We start from the raw sequence: 17,373 nt of genomic DNA, 5'->3' as shown, positions 1-17,373 counted from the left end.
ACCGGAGCAAGTGGGTTGCGGCTGTTTAATGCAATAAAATAAAAACTATTGGTGTTTTTGTAGAGCTGGGCGATGGAACGATAACGATATGTATCGCGATATAACTTTTACTCGATAGAGAAATTAAGCTATCGCGATAGACTTCGCCGCTCTTGTCCTCTTAAAAAAAAAAAAAGGTCAGCCAATCCAAATTAAGTAGCGCAGAGCTGAACCAATCACAGCCGCAGCGTCATGTCGCGTGACTTGTTACGTACAGCACAAGTGCCAAGCCGCACGTGTGTTTGTTTGGGAAGCAGGCAGCGGGTAATGGAGGAAATGAGTGTGCCGACTAGAAAAATCAACCGAGCGTGACCAAAGAGAAAACAGATGATGGTTCCAACGCCGGAGAGATTGTCGAACGGAAGAGCCATAGAAGTTCCGTAGTGTGAAGGTATTTCGGCTATTTCAAGTCTGACAAAAACAGAGTAGCGTGCACTGTAAATTGTGCCGAAAGCAAGTCTGGAAATACAATAAACTGGTGCATGCGTCACACTGTGCGCCACGTTATTGTTTCGGTGAAATGAATTTCTACAATACTGTTACTGTTAATTCTACTCTCTGCAGTGTTTAAATGCTTACATATACACACAGTTACTGTCCCTCCACACATACGACTCGGTTCTGCTTCTATGCCGCAGCTTTGTTTACTTTTTCCCACCGAGGCTTCTAGACTTCTGATTGGCCAACATTTCTGCACGGTTAGGAATCTAGCGCCACCTGCTGCTTTGGCATGTTCATAGCAGCGTTTTCCTTCATTTCTGCCTTTATGTGTGGACGGGATTATTTTTTAAAACGAAAACGGAAAATCTCCGTTTTCAAAAATACCCATGTACGTGTGGACGTGGCCTCAGTCTCTGACTGGAAGCGCTAATTCGTCATTCGGCTTTTGTCAGACTAAAGTAACTGTTAAAACTGTTTGAAAAGCTCAGCTATACAACAAGGAGAGATTGAGAATTTCCTTTTAGTTCTCAGTTTATTTGATATTGACAAAAGTTAGTCAGTTTTGTCTGTTCTTCTGTAAAACAAACTAAGATTTATTTTTAGAATTAATATTTTGTTTCTAAGTGGAATTGACAATTTAGTCTGTTTTGTTTGTTCTATTTTGAAACTTAAACGCTTTAGCGGCTGCCTTTTGTGTAGTTTGCAATATTTGCCTTTATCTATCTGAAAAAGTCTCATGTTCCTTAAGTACATCTACCCTGTTGAACTTATTATGGGAAATAAATATTTAAATAAAAACAAGCTGCTGATTCTTTCACATTTTACTTGTGAGCAACGGCACATTTAAATCTTACAAATATAGTTATTTGGCTTATATCGTGATAGATATCGTTATCGCCTGAAATGAAAAAAACATATCGTGATATGAAAACATCTCATATCGCCCAGCTCTATGTTTTTGTAATTTTTGAATCCACTGCAGGAGGAAGGATGAGTCACCATTACATTTTTGAGATGTTCATGGGAGTTATTGTACCTAATTTTGTGTCTTATTTTATTCCCAGAGCAGTGCCACAGTAGTTATCGAGACTTTATATGGACAAAAGAACTGTACCACGTGCACATTATGCCCATGGAAGCCCACGCAACGAAGCTCCTGGTGCAGTTTCTGTGATGATGTTAATGCCAGATGAGATTTTGAGCCCTTAAAACATCCAAAGATTAAAAGGTGTGGCCCAGTTCTTTTTTTCCATCTATGGAATCTTGTGGAGCTGTTCGTGGTTCCCTGAGGATTTATTATAGTAATTACAATCATTTATAATGTCTCGTCAGGTACAGGATAGATCACCATTGGTTCGTTTGTGAAGGATCAATAAAAGAAATATGAACTAGCTCGACCAGATCAAACCTGAGAGCTTACATTTTGGCAGAAATGTGCCTCCCACACACTGAATCAGTGTCGCTGCCTACAGCGCCTTCCCGTGTAGTTCAATGTCAGGGATACGAGAGCGCCACCGCCACCTGCTTTCTGTGGCACGGAGGGTTAGTTTCATTTAATCAGCATAGACAAATGGAGCTGCAGGGCTCCGCCGAGAGTCAGCCTGATCACGTAAGCAGCAGAAAATCTGCAGCAACTTAGTTTCAAAGGGCATGAATCATGAGGAGGAGACCTGCTCCTCCTCCTCCTTTTTCTCATCTGCTCACCTACAGGGAGGAGCTGCAGATGGGTGCTGGCAGAGGTCAAAAACACAGAACGGGCTCAATTAAGAGAGATAACATGGACTAAGCGCGCTCTCTAGATATTTCTTTTAATAGGCTTCTCACGGCCTTAAACCCTCTCGGCCTCTGTGTAGTTGCTGCACAATTCACCTTTCAGCCTTTAAACTTAAAGGACCGTTTGGCCACTTTACTGTAAACAAATTTAAATGCTTTCTACTTGCGGCTCAGATCAGTTTAAAACGTCTCCTCACCTTGTATCTGTGCGACAGAGGTGTGTCAGTCGGGTCTTCCTGATTCCTGTGGGCTCCAGCAGGTAGAGGCAAATGTGGGTGTGGACCCTGATCCCCTCCGCCAGCACCTCGGGGAGTTCGGTAGACACAGAGGAGAGGTACGTCAGGCCGGAGGACGGGTCTGCCTGCCAGATCCTGAGGAGGGAGCGATTCATGTTACAAAGTTCTGCTCCCACAACATTATTTTTACTGTGTGGGATAATCTGCCGCTGTCTGAGTGATGCTTGTCTTGCCGTTGACATCTAAACTAAGCAGCCTCTAAAGCAAAAGGACTCAGTCAGACAAATCCTGCAACCAAACTACAATCACCCTTCTTTGTGCTAAATATCATTTTTATTTCATTTCTGTTGAATATGTGTTGAAAGTCCTGTAAATAAATGCAAATGTGCTTCAGTGTAAGCCATCAGCTGGGGAACTTATTAAGCGTTACACCAAAGGTGGTTCAAATAGACCCCGACCAGCTGCTTTCAGTGTTTTTCCTCCTTCAAACAAATGAAACTATTTATTTTTTAAAGATTGACGTTTTCATTCGAAGCCCACGGGTCCTCACGACCACACTAATGTTCTGGTTGGGTGTCCGTGAGGGATTTGGTGAAAGTAAAAGACCTCGTTTGGATGCATTATGCAGAAGTGGTGATTTTTAGTTCTTAGTCAGGGTAACTCTGAGTTCATGCTCACAGCGCTCACAGCGGCAGGCGAGTCTGAAGGTGCACCAGCGACGCGGGCCAACTGTAAACACAGATACTGTCACGTCTCATCTGACTTCAGGCTCGGATTAAAATTTCATCAACCCCCCCCATTCAAACCTCACGCACACAAAAGGCATGCTTTGTTTCAGTGTAACTCAAAGTGACACTTTGAGGGTACTTTCAGCTTCAACTCCCCCGTCCTCCCCGCTCCGTACAGCTCAGCAGGTCGAGGCGAGCGCTCGCGGGCTCGCTGTGGCTCATTACCTGATTAGCAGGTGCTCCTGTAGGGGCTGCGAGCCCAGGCCGTGGCCTTGGCCCTGAAGGAGGTAGCGGTAGACGTCTGCGTCCTTGGACAAGGTCTGGATGACGGCGGCCTGATGAAGGCCTTCCTCCCACAGCTGCTGCTCCCTCAGCAGCCGGTGGAGCAGCTCCCCCTGTGCGGCGTCCACCTCCACAGAGCCTCGCCACATCCACAGCGGGCAGCCATCGTCCATCTGAAGATGAGCAGAGATGATAAATTAGAGGCAGGCCTTAAGGTTAATTTCGAGCCTTCATAGTGCGACACAGAAACCGCGTGGTGATGTCACTTCCTCCTCCCCCGCCCCCCCCACATTCACCTTCTTGTAGGCCAGCTCCACGTGATCTGGAGCCGGGTGGCTCTCCCAGCCTCGGCTCTTCTCCCTGGCCTCCTTCAGGAGTTGCTGGGTGCTCAGCTGCAGTTTGCGCCTTCTCTCCTCCAAGTCCTCCTCACCGCCGCTTTGACTCGAGGTAACCAGGCCTCCTCTGGACTCCTCAGTGAAGACGTCATCAGTGGCGGTTAGACTCTGGCCGGGCCAAAACTCTGGAAGCTGCAGAAAGATGATTTAGATCTTTTAATCTCTCAAAAATGTATTTTCATGCTTAGAAACGTCCTTTGCATCGGGTTGGTGGTACCTGGAACAGTCTCTGGACCTCGGTGATCATGTTAGCCAGGCCCTGGGTGGCGGCCAGGTTCTCGCTCAGGTCTCGCTGATCCGGGCGGCCGAGGCTGTACTTCCTGTGACCGGACCTACAGCAACGACACCACAGGAGCAAGTTCAACATCCTGTTATCATCTCCTATTAGAGGAGTACTTTAAGTACTCGGGGTTGGTCACCGAGAACAAAGTTGGTTTTCCTTCCCAACTGTTTTTTCAGCGGGAATAATCCTTCCATAATGGTTCCCTCACTCTGATCCTCCACCCAGTATCATGCCGTCAAAGCTTCTTGTTTTAAACTTCATGCCTCTGTCAGATTACAGTCATCAGGTTTAAAAACAGTTTTATTCATTTGGGTTTCTTTTATGTAGGAATATGGTCAAACTGGCAGGAAGATTTGTAGATTTCAGTCAAGTAAGTTTTTGTTTGGGGGCAAAAACATTATGAATGTTATTATGAAATTAATTGAATGGATTTTTGTAAGAAGCCACAGGAACCCTGCAGCTCTATGCTTTTTGTTTTGGGGACGTGTCAGTGTCACAGCGCTTCAGGCTTTGTGCATATATCAGGAATTACCACCTTCAGAAGGTCATGTTTTCTGGAAAACCCTTGCACTGAACCGACTGAGGCTGACTGGATGTATTCACAGAAAGTTCAAGTTGTTTTAGTTTGTGGCAGATGAGAGATGAGCTTCTTTTTTTCTTTTTAACTGAGAAATTACACGGTACTTCCAGCAAGCCCAGCTGGTCAGATGCATTAAAGAGAGTATAACTCTGTGGGAGTGGTGAGTTCTGTCAGAGCAGAAACACCAGATGAGATTTCATAGATCTGTGGGAGCGGCAGTCTCCCCCCACCCCGAGTTATTGTTCCCAGCACAAAGTGTGACACGATTTCTGACGGGCCGGGACTTTAGCTCGAGGGAGAACGGGAGGCACAAAGTGCTGATTGTGTCACTTCCATCATCCGTCCCGTCAGCCTGAAGGGAGGAAAAGAGGCAAAGTGGAAAGAGGAAGAGGTGGAGATGAAAAGGAAAGGCAGGGAGGGAGGAAGAAGGCAGAGAGAGGAAAAGCTGAAAGAAGGGTGATTACACGAATGAGAGACGAAAGAGGAGGCAGAGGAGGAGATATATGAGGAGAGAATGAGCGGAGCGAGGGTGGAGAGAGAAAGGAAGGCTGACAGACAAAAAACAAAGGACGCTTATTTGTGTAGCGCCTTTCAACAAGACGGCAATTCAAAGTGGCTTATGTAAAAAAGGCTGAGAGAAAGTTAGAAAAGAAAAGAGAGATACAACTTACACAGCAAGACAGGACTGACAGTTGTTGTAGGTGTCGGCTGTTCCCAGAGTTTCCTCCATTTTTATGGAAGAAACCGTGAACATGCAAATGTTTCCGTCATGTTTACATCAGTATCGCCTCTCAGTTTATTAAAAAACACAACAACAAAGAAACAGCCTTTTTTAGTCTCAGCGTGAGGCTCGTCTCATGTTTCATCACCGACGCCGGTCAAAGATGCAACATGCAGCTTCACTGTTTGACTTCCTGAAGGTACAAACCAACAGCTCGTCCAGCCTAATCCTGGTTTAACAAAACTAACAGGAGCTAACGTGGTTCAAAAGAGAGGCTTGATCAGGATGCAGTGTTGCCAACTTAGTGACTTGTTTTCCTAAAAAGCGACTTTCCGAGCCTTAACTACAGCCAACAAATCACTGCTGAACGTTTGCATAAAAAAATGACAGAAATACATTTTCTCTCTAATACCGAACACGAGAATTCAAAAGCGGCACAAGCCAAGTCATGAGCCTTCCATACAATTACATTGGATCTTTCCTTAAAAAATGAACTCTAATACTGTTGAATATCATCTAGTTTTCCTGTTTTCTAAACCACATTCTGAATATGAAACAGATGAGCGGCAGAAAATCTACTTATTCATCTGACTGCGTGAAGCTGAGGTCAGATGGAAATCTGTGGAGCTTATGTAATAAGTGTACACTCTGCCGACGGGTTCTCGCTAACAGAGAAGAGACATATGAAAAAGATGGATCAGATCCAGAAGTCATGAGATCTGTGAGAGCAGAGAGCTTCGGAAAAATGAGGAAGAAAAAGCGCCTCAATGAGCAACCTGCCCACTGTCAGATAAACAGGCACACATAAAGTTAACTGTTGGTTATTAGGGGTTAAAATGGTACCTACAGAGACTGCAAAGCTACCAAAACGATTCAATCATTTAAAAAACTGTAAGATTTCGAGGCTACTTTAGTTTTATCTAATTTGACCACAACAGCATTGACGTCGTCACCTCACGGACTTCTGAGCAGGAGGAAACGACGCTCGGTTTTATGTTTAAGGACACACAGGATGAGACGTGTCAGAAAATCTACTCCAGGCAAGATATCAAATAAACGATTTGCAGTAAATGGGCTAAAAGCTGCAAAACAAGCTGCTTAGCAGAGGAACAGCTCTCAGAGAAATCTCCCAGCTCTTCTGATCTTCATCTGCTTTCATTTTAGGCCAAAACCAAAGCAACACACACACACAGATACAGGCAGAGTGGACTCCACACCTCCAGCTCTTTATGTAACTGCTGTTAAAACTTACATAACTCTGACAATGTGGGTCAGACGCCTCACGCCCTCCGTCTCTTTCCATATTGAGATTGTGTGACTCCTCACAGTTAGAGAAACGTCTGATGTCAATTTTTAAAAGACGCTTAGAAGACGCGATGAGGTAACCGATGCCTGCTGATGCCCCAGAAACACATTTTAAGACCGTTTTCTTGGCCTCGGCTCACCTAGCTGCATTAGCGTCCCTCTTCAGGGTGTTGAGGTGGAACAGAGACGGCGCCAGGCAGACGGCGAGGTTTGTGGGAGTCATCTGGTTCTCATCCACGCAAGCCACAACATCACTGAGGAAGTAGAGCAGCGTCCGCAACGCTTCCCTGTTCTCATCCGGAAGCAGCAAAATGGCCGCCTGAGCCGCGACCAGCTGCTGATCCTTTGGAAAATCTGCATGAAGAAGGGGACGAGATGCTTTTATGGCAAGATTAAAGTCCTTAAACTGTCTCTTATTAAAGATGCATGTTAGGAAAGCAAACCATTGATCCCTCATGACAATCAATCAGAACTGAGTGTTATCTGCTCACATTGGTAAATGTGGAGGAAGGACTCGCAGAGTTTGCTGGTGAAAATTGGCTCGGGCAGGTCTCTGAAGAACTGCTTCAGCATGTCGGCCACGTCGAAGGCGGACTGGCCCTCGAATGAAACTCCGTCTGGGTCAGACTCCACCAGCTCACGGAGGTACTGGATGCGAGACTTCAACCCCGACTTCCGGAAGAGGCCCACCTGAGGGGAAGTAAAAGACATTAAACGTTCTTATTGTCATATTTTACACTATTGTGCATGATTGCAGCAGACGCTTTTTCTTAACGCTTTCAATTCCTCTTAACTTTCAAGAAATATTCAACTGGGGTTAAAAGTAGTAAACAACAAACAGTTAAAGTACTAAAAACTTTTATTTCATCAAACTAAATTTGATGAAATTGAATCAAATCACGATGCTTTGTGATTCTTAACGTTTATTTTATGGAACTAGTCAGCCTTCATCACAGTCTACACCCAGTTCCATTACAAGGCCACTTTAAGGGTTATATTTTGATTTTTAAAAGCCAGTTTCACTAAAACTGTTTCCCAGTATCACCAAAAGCACATGTGGCCGTGAAACTTAATAAAAATATTGTCTCTTCAACTTCAATAAAACACAAATGGCCACTGAATAACACGGCACTCTGCATTTTTGACACAGCTTGTTAAACACAGCTTCTTCAATCCCTGCAGGTTTTTGTTGGTTTACCTGGTCCAAACAATTGGTCCTCAGGTAGACCAGAGCTCGGAGGATGCAGGGGGGGATGGGTTCTCCTGTCTGCTGGGCACTGAGGAGTAAAGGAACCCCAAACACTCGTCGGCCTTTCACCTCCATCGGCCTGGTCTTCCGCGGGGGTTTGGGAACAGTCCTGCAGGCGAGAGAGAGGCCGCTGTTAGACCGTGAAATATATAATATATAAAAATCGCAGACAAGTTATGGAAATGAATGTATACTCTGAAATCATTTTGCAGGCATTTCAAGAATGTGTAATCTCAACCAGTCGAGTGTTTGGGGGGGGAAAAGGCAGTTTGGAAGTGTTTCCTTTTGAAGGGAGAGCCAAATAAACAGTTTTTGATTGCATAAGTCTCTGGTGGTTGCTAAAATGTGTGTGCCATTCAAAGCAGCGCTGCAGGAAAAACATTCAGAAACCGTGGACGTTGATCAAAGAGATCTGAACTTTTGAAAGGACTGTTAAAGTTTCCCTGTGTTTCTGAACTGGTACCAGCATCCTTGTAATGACTGAATGATTGCCTTTTAGCTGGGAATTAGATAAGATAGAACTTTATTAATCCCTCGGGTGGGTTCCTCTGGGAAATTCGACTTCCAAAAAGCACAGTAACGACCGAAGTTACAGTTACAGAATTGTTATATATATATATATATATATATATATATATATATATATATATATATATATATATATATATATATATATATATATATATATATATATATATACAGAGACAATATAAATAAAATATACAAAGGGGATAAATAGAATAAATAGGAATAAAAAATAAAAATACAAGTGAATTGCACATTTCAAGTATTGAGTCTATTGCACTGTTGACTATTTACAAAAGTATTGCACAAAAGGTATTGCACAGTGAGGTGAAGAGGCACTACAGCTTAGTTGTCCCCCCCTCCTTTGTCCTCCTGTCTCCCCTCCCTCTCCCCTCCAGAGAGGAGTTAAACAGTCTGATGGCGTGTGGGACAAAGGAGTTTTTAAGTCTGTTAGTTCTTGTCTTGGGGAGTATTTGTAGTGCTGAGTGCACTCAGAATAAAACTGCAGTCTTTTAATATAAATTAAACCTCTTCTCTTTTACTTGGCTCATTATCTCTAAAAGTTATAAAACAGTGTCTCGTTTCTGAAGCTTCCTCTAAAAGGACAAATGTCTTAGAGTTTTTCCACTCCCTTTCCCGTTCCTTCATTTTTCCTTGCAGCTTCTCTCGGAAACAAACCGGCTATTTTGAGCAAAGTGCCTCCGAGTATCAGGCGCCCCAATCAGCAGTTAATTGCCGTATTTTTAATCATCAAGAGCTCGCTTTGGCATCAGTGATTAAATCAATGAAATGAGGAGACTTGATCAAACTGTTGAAGCCTGGAGGTGTTTTTCTTCTATTGCTGGAGCATTTCTCCCAACTGTGCTGAAGTGACGGAGCACACAGAGCTACACTTATTAACTCTTTGTTATTAAGGCTGAAGGTAAGACTGACACCTCTTTCATATGTGTTCATACGAGCGCCCATCTCCTTGTAGCCGGCTCCAAAAGTGGGTAAATCCCCAAAGAGTCCCGTATTTAAATATCCAAACTTACAGCAGAAACAGACCTGTTTACAGCCTGCTACCAAAACCTGTTTGGGTCTTTATGGATGGGGTGAAACATATCCCAACGCAGTCCCAACAACAGCATCGTCTTTATTTGGTTCGGCTAAAAGAGGAACATTATTTTCACACAATGTGAGTGAGAATAAGTCATTTAGACTTCAGAATTTGCTTCACAAATGTTAACTTAATGTTTTCTTCTGTAATGTCGTAGAGGTCGTCTGTGCAATGCTTTCCTCCTTCCCTTCCATGCCGTTTATTAGACTTTTAACCCAGCGGAGCAGTTTGAAATGCCAAATTGGAGCGTAGGAAGCTTTCTTCCCCAACCTGCTTCCACAAAGGAATTTTTCCCTGTTATTCCCTTCAAACACACGTCTGATCCTGAAAATTAAAGAGGAATATCTACCAGGAGTAATTTCAGGAGGGTTTTCTATTCCCACATCCAGCCTTATCTCATTGAGCATAACAGCCACGACCAAAAACAAATTGGTTTTCTACCAAAGCGTAAAACAAGCAGGTCACATGCTCACAGAGAGCACATAATAATAACAACAACAACAACAACAACAACAACAACAATAATAATAATAATATTAATAATAATGAAAACCTAAGTGCTCAGCAACGTAAACAAGCAGAATGTTTGAATGTTTTATTCAAATGAAAAATTAATTAGTCTCAGTTCTGAACGTGGGTTCACTCCAAAAACAGTGTAGGAGGCGAAACGCTGATCTCATTACAGCCATGTGTGTCAGTAATAAGTGAAGCCCTACATTTAAAGCATAAGTAAAGCTTGACTTTAACACTCCTAATAAACAGACAGGTATCCGTTTGTGTTTACCCTGTCCTCAGAACTTGCATGTTAAGCTCCGATAGCAACATTGAAAACACGACATACACTCCTACCACCTCAGGAAGATTCAAACTGATTACACAAAAAAACTGAGCTAAGTTCTTCTACAATAAAATGACTAGTTTGATATACTTGGATGAACTTTATTCACTTTCTACTGAAAACTGAAATAAGATCAATACCACATTTAGGGCTTTCTGATAAATATGTAGCTGCAACCTGGGCCCAAATTCTGCTGCAGGTCCCGAAGTCATACGATCACTGAGAGTTAAAAACGGTCTAAATCCTTTCATCTTTAATAAAATGATCAGCGTTGTTGCTTTACCAGGTGTAACAATTAAGTTCAACAGCCAGGCATCCATGAAAGCCGAATTTATGAAATTTAATAGAGTTAAAAGTTAGCAGGAAGTTAGCTCGCTAGTTTTCATCTGAATATAATATAGCATGTTCTGACGGAGAGATTTCCGAAACGAATTAAGACGTACAGCTCTGCTATCACTTCCAACATAAATGAAGACAGAAAACTAAACAGCAGTGACGTTTGTAGGGTTACTGAAGTTTGGCTAGCTGGTATATAATGATGTGCTACGTGACCGCTAGCGACACAGCTATGTTAGCATAATATAAACACAGTGAAGCTGGAGGATGAACGCTAACTTTTTTTCCACCTGATAAAAGTTAGCGTGAGGGTTCCCAAAGGTTAGGGACAAATGCAATCGCATGGCAGGATGCTGTAAACGCACCAAACTTTAGTCGGGAGAGCAACTGACATAATCCATCCACAATACGAGGTTAGTCATTCATATACTGCTGTTGGGCTGTAGTTACCAGAGGTGGGACCAAGTCATTGTTTTGCAAGTCTCAAGTAAGTCTCAAGTCTTTATCCTCAAGTCTCAAGTCAAGTCTCAAGTAATGTCAGGCAAGTCAGAGTCTCAAGTCACTGGTGTAAAAGTCCGAGTCAAGTCACAAGTCTGAAACTTTGAATTTCTAGTCCTTTCGAGTCGTTAAAAAAAACGAAAAAAAGCATGTTGCAGTTATGCTAAATGTAAATATTAGACCATGTAATTTTTAAATCTGTGTTTTTCTCAACACATGACAAAATAGTGAACTTAGAAAATATACACAAATTGTGAAATTGCACCTCTTTAAAATGCAGCTCAATTAAACCTAGCTCCAAGAATAATTTTCACCGACAGTTCTGAGATAAGCTGCATGTTATTCTTGGATGCGGTTGTAGGACCAGCTTTAAAACCGCATGACAAAAATATCATACACATTAAAAAAAACTGTATCACCAACGTAGCCTGGACAACATTTGCTAGTTAGATGAAGTCAGCTATCTCATCGTAGCATATTTATATGCATATTTATAATCATACGGTTCTTGGAGTGAGTGCACACACTCATGAAGTTTAGTAACTTCAGGTCACTGCAACAAGCCCAGGTACAGTTTACCGACGGATGGGTGCAGGACCTTGAAATGCACCGTGTAGAACGAAAGACCATCGTACGTATCATAAGTTTACCAGTCTCACAAATCGTCATCATAAATACACATTCCTTAACCGTTTATTAATAGGACCTTTGAGCTCAACGGTAATTAATTAGTAGTGGAAATAATTTCTGGTACCCATCACAGAAATGTAGCAGTGACAATAATATTGTATGCTGTAATCGTACTGGGCAATTAGTGATACAAAAAACCTGTTTTATCCTGTGAATAAAAGTATGTTTTTGTCAATGTACCATAATAACAGAAGCGAAACGCAATATTGTGTCAGGACAATTCACTATTTATGCACAATAAACAAAGGAGCATAGCGCGACAATTTCTGTTCAGCGCCAGACTTGCTTGTAACCTATATCACCAATTATGTTAAGAAAAATGACGTATTAACTACTAAAAAACACTGACCTTCGTGTAAATGCTTGGAGCAGACTAACCTGTGAGCTGGAGTGTTCTGGGACGTTATATTTGGTCTTTGAATGGCTGCAATCCAGGCCACCCGTCGCGTCTTTGTTACTTCGGAAACATGGCTCGAACAATTTCTCTTCAACGACGTAATCCGATAACAACCGATCTCTTTACCCGTCGGCTTCCCGTGGCTGTCATGCGACCGGCTATTGCAGTTAATAATACAACAGCTTCTTGACATTTTTGTGTTTCTTTTTATCGCTGTGTGACTGATTTTAATTGAAAGCCTGCGTGCGCTAGTACCGCTTGCCACGAGTTCCCAGAATCCTTTGCGGTTCTACCCGTGAATGACGTCACATTTTCAATCTCTATATAATATGCATGTTAAATTTTATATTTGGGGTAAAATATCAAGTCTTTTCAAGTAAACCGGTTCAAGTCCAATTCAAGTCCCAAGTCATTGGTGTAAAAGTCCAAGTCAAGTCACAAGTCTTAGAACATTTTTTCAAGTCAAGTCTAAAGTCATAAAATTAATGACTCGAGTCTGACTCGAGTCCAAGTCATGTGACTCGAGTCCACACCTCTGGTAGTTACATCGTAAGGTTTTAAAAACTGAGCTTTAAAATGATTAACGGTAATAAAACCGAGAGAGGCCGACAGTGATCACTGACTGTTTTTAGGTGCTTGTTGGGATTAAACAGAACAAGCTACAAAGCATTAAAACATGTTAAAAACACAACAGCCTTAATAAACAAAGAGTAGAGTGAGCCCCGAAGCAGGATTCATCACGCCATCACTTAAAGACCGGATAGGTAGCTCAGCTTAGCATTAACACTGAAAACAGTTCCTGTAGTCGCCACTTGAGGTTACCTCCAAAAGCGAGTCAATCCCCTGTGACTTAACAACTTCACAATAAAAGCAAATACGTTAGCACTAAATAGCAGGTGTTTCACGTGTACGGTACATAAGCGCAACTTAGCCTCTTTTACCCAGAGGTGCATTATTACGTTCACTTCGTGGGTTTTTTAAAATAATGTTATGGCCAAAAAAAAACCTCCCAATATATCAAATGTGATATAAAAACTATATAATAAATATCATTAAAATATATCATAAACAACATGATATAGGGTTATTACACATGCCAGTCCCCCCCCAAAATCTGAATTTTCTGGCTATTTTTTGATGGGTTGGGTCTTACATGGTTAAAATGTTTGTATTTTATTTATCCATTTAGTTTTTATTGTTTTATTACTACAATTACATTTTGCTCTGTCTTACAAGCTATCAGTGGAGCACACAGAGCTACACGTACCTTCATGAAAGATGCTACACAAGTAAATTAAGACTGCTGATTTGTCTCATTTTAAACAGAATCTTTCTTAAACAGGGTCATATACCTACTGTTAAATTAACCCAATAAAATTCTAAGCTAAATGTTGAATTAGTAATTTAGCAATGTTGAATCTTTATCTGTACTCCTATTTGTAGTCATTTTCCAATTCATTTGGCGCAGCAGTATAAACAATGTAAATGTGTTGACCCTTTAAAAGGACACAATACAGCTCAAAATAAGCCACTGTGCATGAATGCCAACTAGAAACAACTACAGATCACACTTTCCTTTAATTTCACAGGAAAACAGACTCAAGGTGAGCCACTGGCAGTCCTCCCTGTGTTTTTTTTTTTGGGGGGGGGAGCTTATTCCTCTTGAAGTGTGTTGTTGTTCTGTTTTCAGATGAGGCAAGGTTGCACCTGAGCAATGAATTATGAATGACTTTTCTAAATAGGCTGCCTGAAATATTTACCCTGCACCCGCCCACCTGTCCTCCTTCCCACAGTTGTTTCCTTGAAAAAGTTTCTCCTCACATCTGTGGACTTTTCTCACCTTCTCGACCTCCGCTGAACTTAACTTTTATTTTCATGCATGAAATCACCCACTAAGCTCCATCCTTTCACACTTCTTACCAGTTCCAGCCCTGCTTGCTGGACGGGGAGTACTTGTCCATCAGAGCGGTGAGTTTGAGAAGTGACAGCTTCTGGAGCAGGAGGAACTGGGAGGCGGACTGGTTCTCCACGCCTGGACTGGAGGGCAGGGAGGGCAGGCTCTGCTCGCTGGACCAGAGGAGCTGTTGGCTCACCCTGCTGGAGACACCGGAATAACCGTATCATGGCATGAAGCAGCACAGTTGAAGGACCTCCTCAGAATCAGCTGCCTTTTTTCTGAATAACTTATGAATATTTGATGAAGCCATGAAGAAGCCCTCACAGTACATAGGGTGGTTGAAAAACACAAGCTCTGTTAGAAACTTCAGCCAAATCAGTTTTACGCCTAATCCAAGGGAAAACTAGACATATTTTCTTTGATGTAGACAAACCTAAACAAGCATAATACCCTGGATGTTTGCTCTGTTTTCTGATCATTCTCAGGAGAAAAAAATAAAAAAGAGCTTTCTGGGTAAACTTACAAGGGTCAGGCTCAAAACAGCTAGAACATAATAAAAGTCTTATTTTAACATATATTTATATTACAGGCCCATCTTCTAGTTCTGATTCCTTCTGGGTCCAAACTATTTGCTACTACAGTCCTATTTACATTTTTTTCTTTTTAAAAAGCATCAGATTTGGGCCTTTAACTCTGGAAATATATAATACCAAGGCTTCATCAAAAATATTACAGCTATCAATACTCCAAGGGTCGGGTGGGAAGCACAGACCGATTTTCTAGATTATTATCTATGTATAGAAAACAAAACAGCCGCAAAATCATAATCAACTGCATATATGTCCAAAAATAAATGACTGGAGGTTAATTCTATAAATCACTTGAATAAATGCACTTGATTGTAAGGCAAAGTCACAATCAAAATGTACAGCACCGAACTCCTGAGTATGGCACTAAGTCAAAGGAGTGTATCCCCTAAGGAAGAAATCACGTGTTTGTGTTTTAGGTTTCCCGCCTCTCATTCAGAAATTTTGGTTTATTGACTTGAAACTTTCAGTTTGTTCTATGAAAGGTTTCACCTACTTTTAAGTAAGTGACACAAAATAACGCACAATCTTGAAATATCCCACAATTTTGAGATAACTCCAAATTTTCGCTTAGATCTGGCGAGAAATCTTTTTTTGAGCTTTGATGTCAGAAAGAAATTATCCAGAAAAAAATGAGGTCGTTACTTCAGCTCTTCAAAGTTCATTACCATTATGAAACCTTAAAATTTGGCTGTGCTTAATGTGAACATCCACCCGTGGAACCAGATATATATGACAGAAAATAGGAAAAAGCTGAATAGACTGACAGGTGTATCCAGTAATGGGATATTTTAGTGGTGTAAAAAACACACTAGTTTGCAGCAACAGTGCACACACCCACATTGTTACGGGTACAGGAGAAAGAAGCAGTGCCCGTGAGCAAATACACTAATAGTATGGCTTACTTTGCATTACCTGAAAGGCTTCATAACTTTTTATTGCGCTATATCTGAAAACAAATATGCAGCATGAGGTTGCTGCTTTTATCTTTAGTGCCTGACATTAAATTCACTCTTACTTTGGTCGATGCCTGAGGGAGTAAATCCCCATAACTGTCATTATTAACACTTGGCTTACACTCACTGTGTCCAGGGCTTCTCCAAGCATCCAGTAATGTCTGTACAGCCTGAATTTGTCTTTTTTTAAACGACCCTGATCAGTTTTTACCAACACCTGTGAAACACTTTGAGTTATATAGCTTGTGAAATGTTGAATCACGTTACACTCACCTGCTCTTTCTCCGTCGTAATACGGCGTTCGACTCCAAGGTAACCTTCTCACAGTTCTCAGCCTCCTCCTCCTCCTCTGAAAGCTGCACCTCCAGGTTGATATGGCGGGGCGAGGAGGGGCAGGGGGAGGCAGCAGAGGAGCCGTGAGCAGGTGAGTCCTGAGAGCAGGAAGAGGAGGAGGTTCTTTGACTGTCATCTTCAGACAGGTTTTCAGACCAGGAGGACACCAGTTGCTGGAGATCACTGATTTTCTCCAAAACGCTGTCCAGAGCTGAGAAAACGTCCTCACCTGCCAGCACTCGGCTCACCTGAGAGAGATAACGAGGTCAGAAGAATAACTTAGTTAACTGGTGTTCTGTTTAGTAGGTGAACAACAAGAAGGAGCCCAGATGGCAATTAATGTTTGGCCCACATATTCCTGTTTACTGTGGGGCCCTCAGATGCATAAAAAATGTACAAAGGAACTGAAGCAAGAGACAAAAGGTACAGTAATGGAAAGAACACCTGGCTGGAACCAAGCAGAGTGCTTTATTCTTTTAAATCAGTTTGGTTGGGGTGACTACAGCAAAAAGTACATTGTTTACACCTTCTCCACCGATCACAAACAGGAAGTATAAAGAAGGGAAAGCGACATGGAGACCCTCATTTATAACAGGTCAGGCATCACTAACAGCAGATGTAGATTTAACTGGGCTGGAGTCAGGTTGCAAAGAGGTTTGCACATGTTTTAAGCATTTTACAGCAGCTTTAATAGCAGAGATTGCTGGATTACAGCTGATACGAGACTCAGTTAAATGCATCTTCTGCAGCATCATTGTTGGAGCTTTGAAGGCACACTGTGGGATCTGCAAAAATCACAAATAATGAAAATATCATGCAAACATTATTCTGCTGTATGACTTCTCTATCTCTCTCCTTTTTGTAAGTTAGCAGATTTTGTAATATTAAGGGTTTAATTTTGGGATTTTTCCCACACTCATGGAGCAGAAATAAAAAGCCATTTTCTAATTAATTCAGTAATATTTCTTATCTACTTTTACATGACTAGATTTTGTCAGATTAGTTTACAACTTGATACCAAAGCTTAGCTTAGCAGAATTAATATAATCCATTACATTAACAACAATATTATATACTTTGATTGGAGATTTTGTACTTTTTTGCAGAACTGCAGCAGAGCCAAAGGGGAACTGAGAGGGCGCCTCCTCCTGTTTTTACCCGTTTTAAATTTCATTTGAAGGTTTA

The 17,373-nt window shown here is 41.9% G+C and overlaps 1 protein-coding gene across 3 annotated transcripts in view; it reads right to left on the bottom strand.

Annotated features, from left to right (window-relative positions):
- Nucleotides 1-17,373, bottom strand: part of LOC146566265 (rho GTPase-activating protein 7) — a 109,074-nt gene that overhangs the window by 3,725 nt on the left and 87,976 nt on the right. For 2 of the 3 annotated variants that reach the window (XM_085289875.1, XM_085289877.1), the window contains exons 8-16: nucleotides 16,129-16,436; nucleotides 14,336-14,512; nucleotides 7,982-8,141; nucleotides 7,275-7,473; nucleotides 6,924-7,137; nucleotides 4,112-4,226; nucleotides 3,796-4,026; nucleotides 3,443-3,672; nucleotides 2,451-2,624 (exon numbers count right to left, since the gene is read on the bottom strand). In XM_085289875.1, the coding sequence (XP_085146001.1) occupies nucleotides 2,451-2,624; nucleotides 3,443-3,672; nucleotides 3,796-4,026; nucleotides 4,112-4,226; nucleotides 6,924-7,137; nucleotides 7,275-7,473; nucleotides 7,982-8,141; nucleotides 14,336-14,512; nucleotides 16,129-16,436 (1,808 nt within the window). The remainder of the gene's footprint in view (nucleotides 1-2,450; nucleotides 2,625-3,442; nucleotides 3,673-3,795; nucleotides 4,027-4,111; nucleotides 4,227-6,923; nucleotides 7,138-7,274; nucleotides 7,474-7,981; nucleotides 8,142-14,335; nucleotides 14,513-16,128; nucleotides 16,437-17,373) is intronic. The other variant, XM_085289876.1, reaches the window with a different exon arrangement.

This window comes from Mchenga conophoros, linkage group LG10 (genome assembly GCF_057382185.1).
Source record: "Mchenga conophoros isolate Kocher_MC1m ecotype Shallow Benthic linkage group LG10, M_conophoros_male_GT1.1, whole genome shotgun sequence".
Classification (NCBI taxonomy): Eukaryota; Metazoa; Chordata; class Actinopteri; order Cichliformes; family Cichlidae; genus Mchenga; species Mchenga conophoros.
Note: the sequence above shows the minus strand (reverse complement) of the source record. Positions and strands in the feature narration are given on the sequence as shown.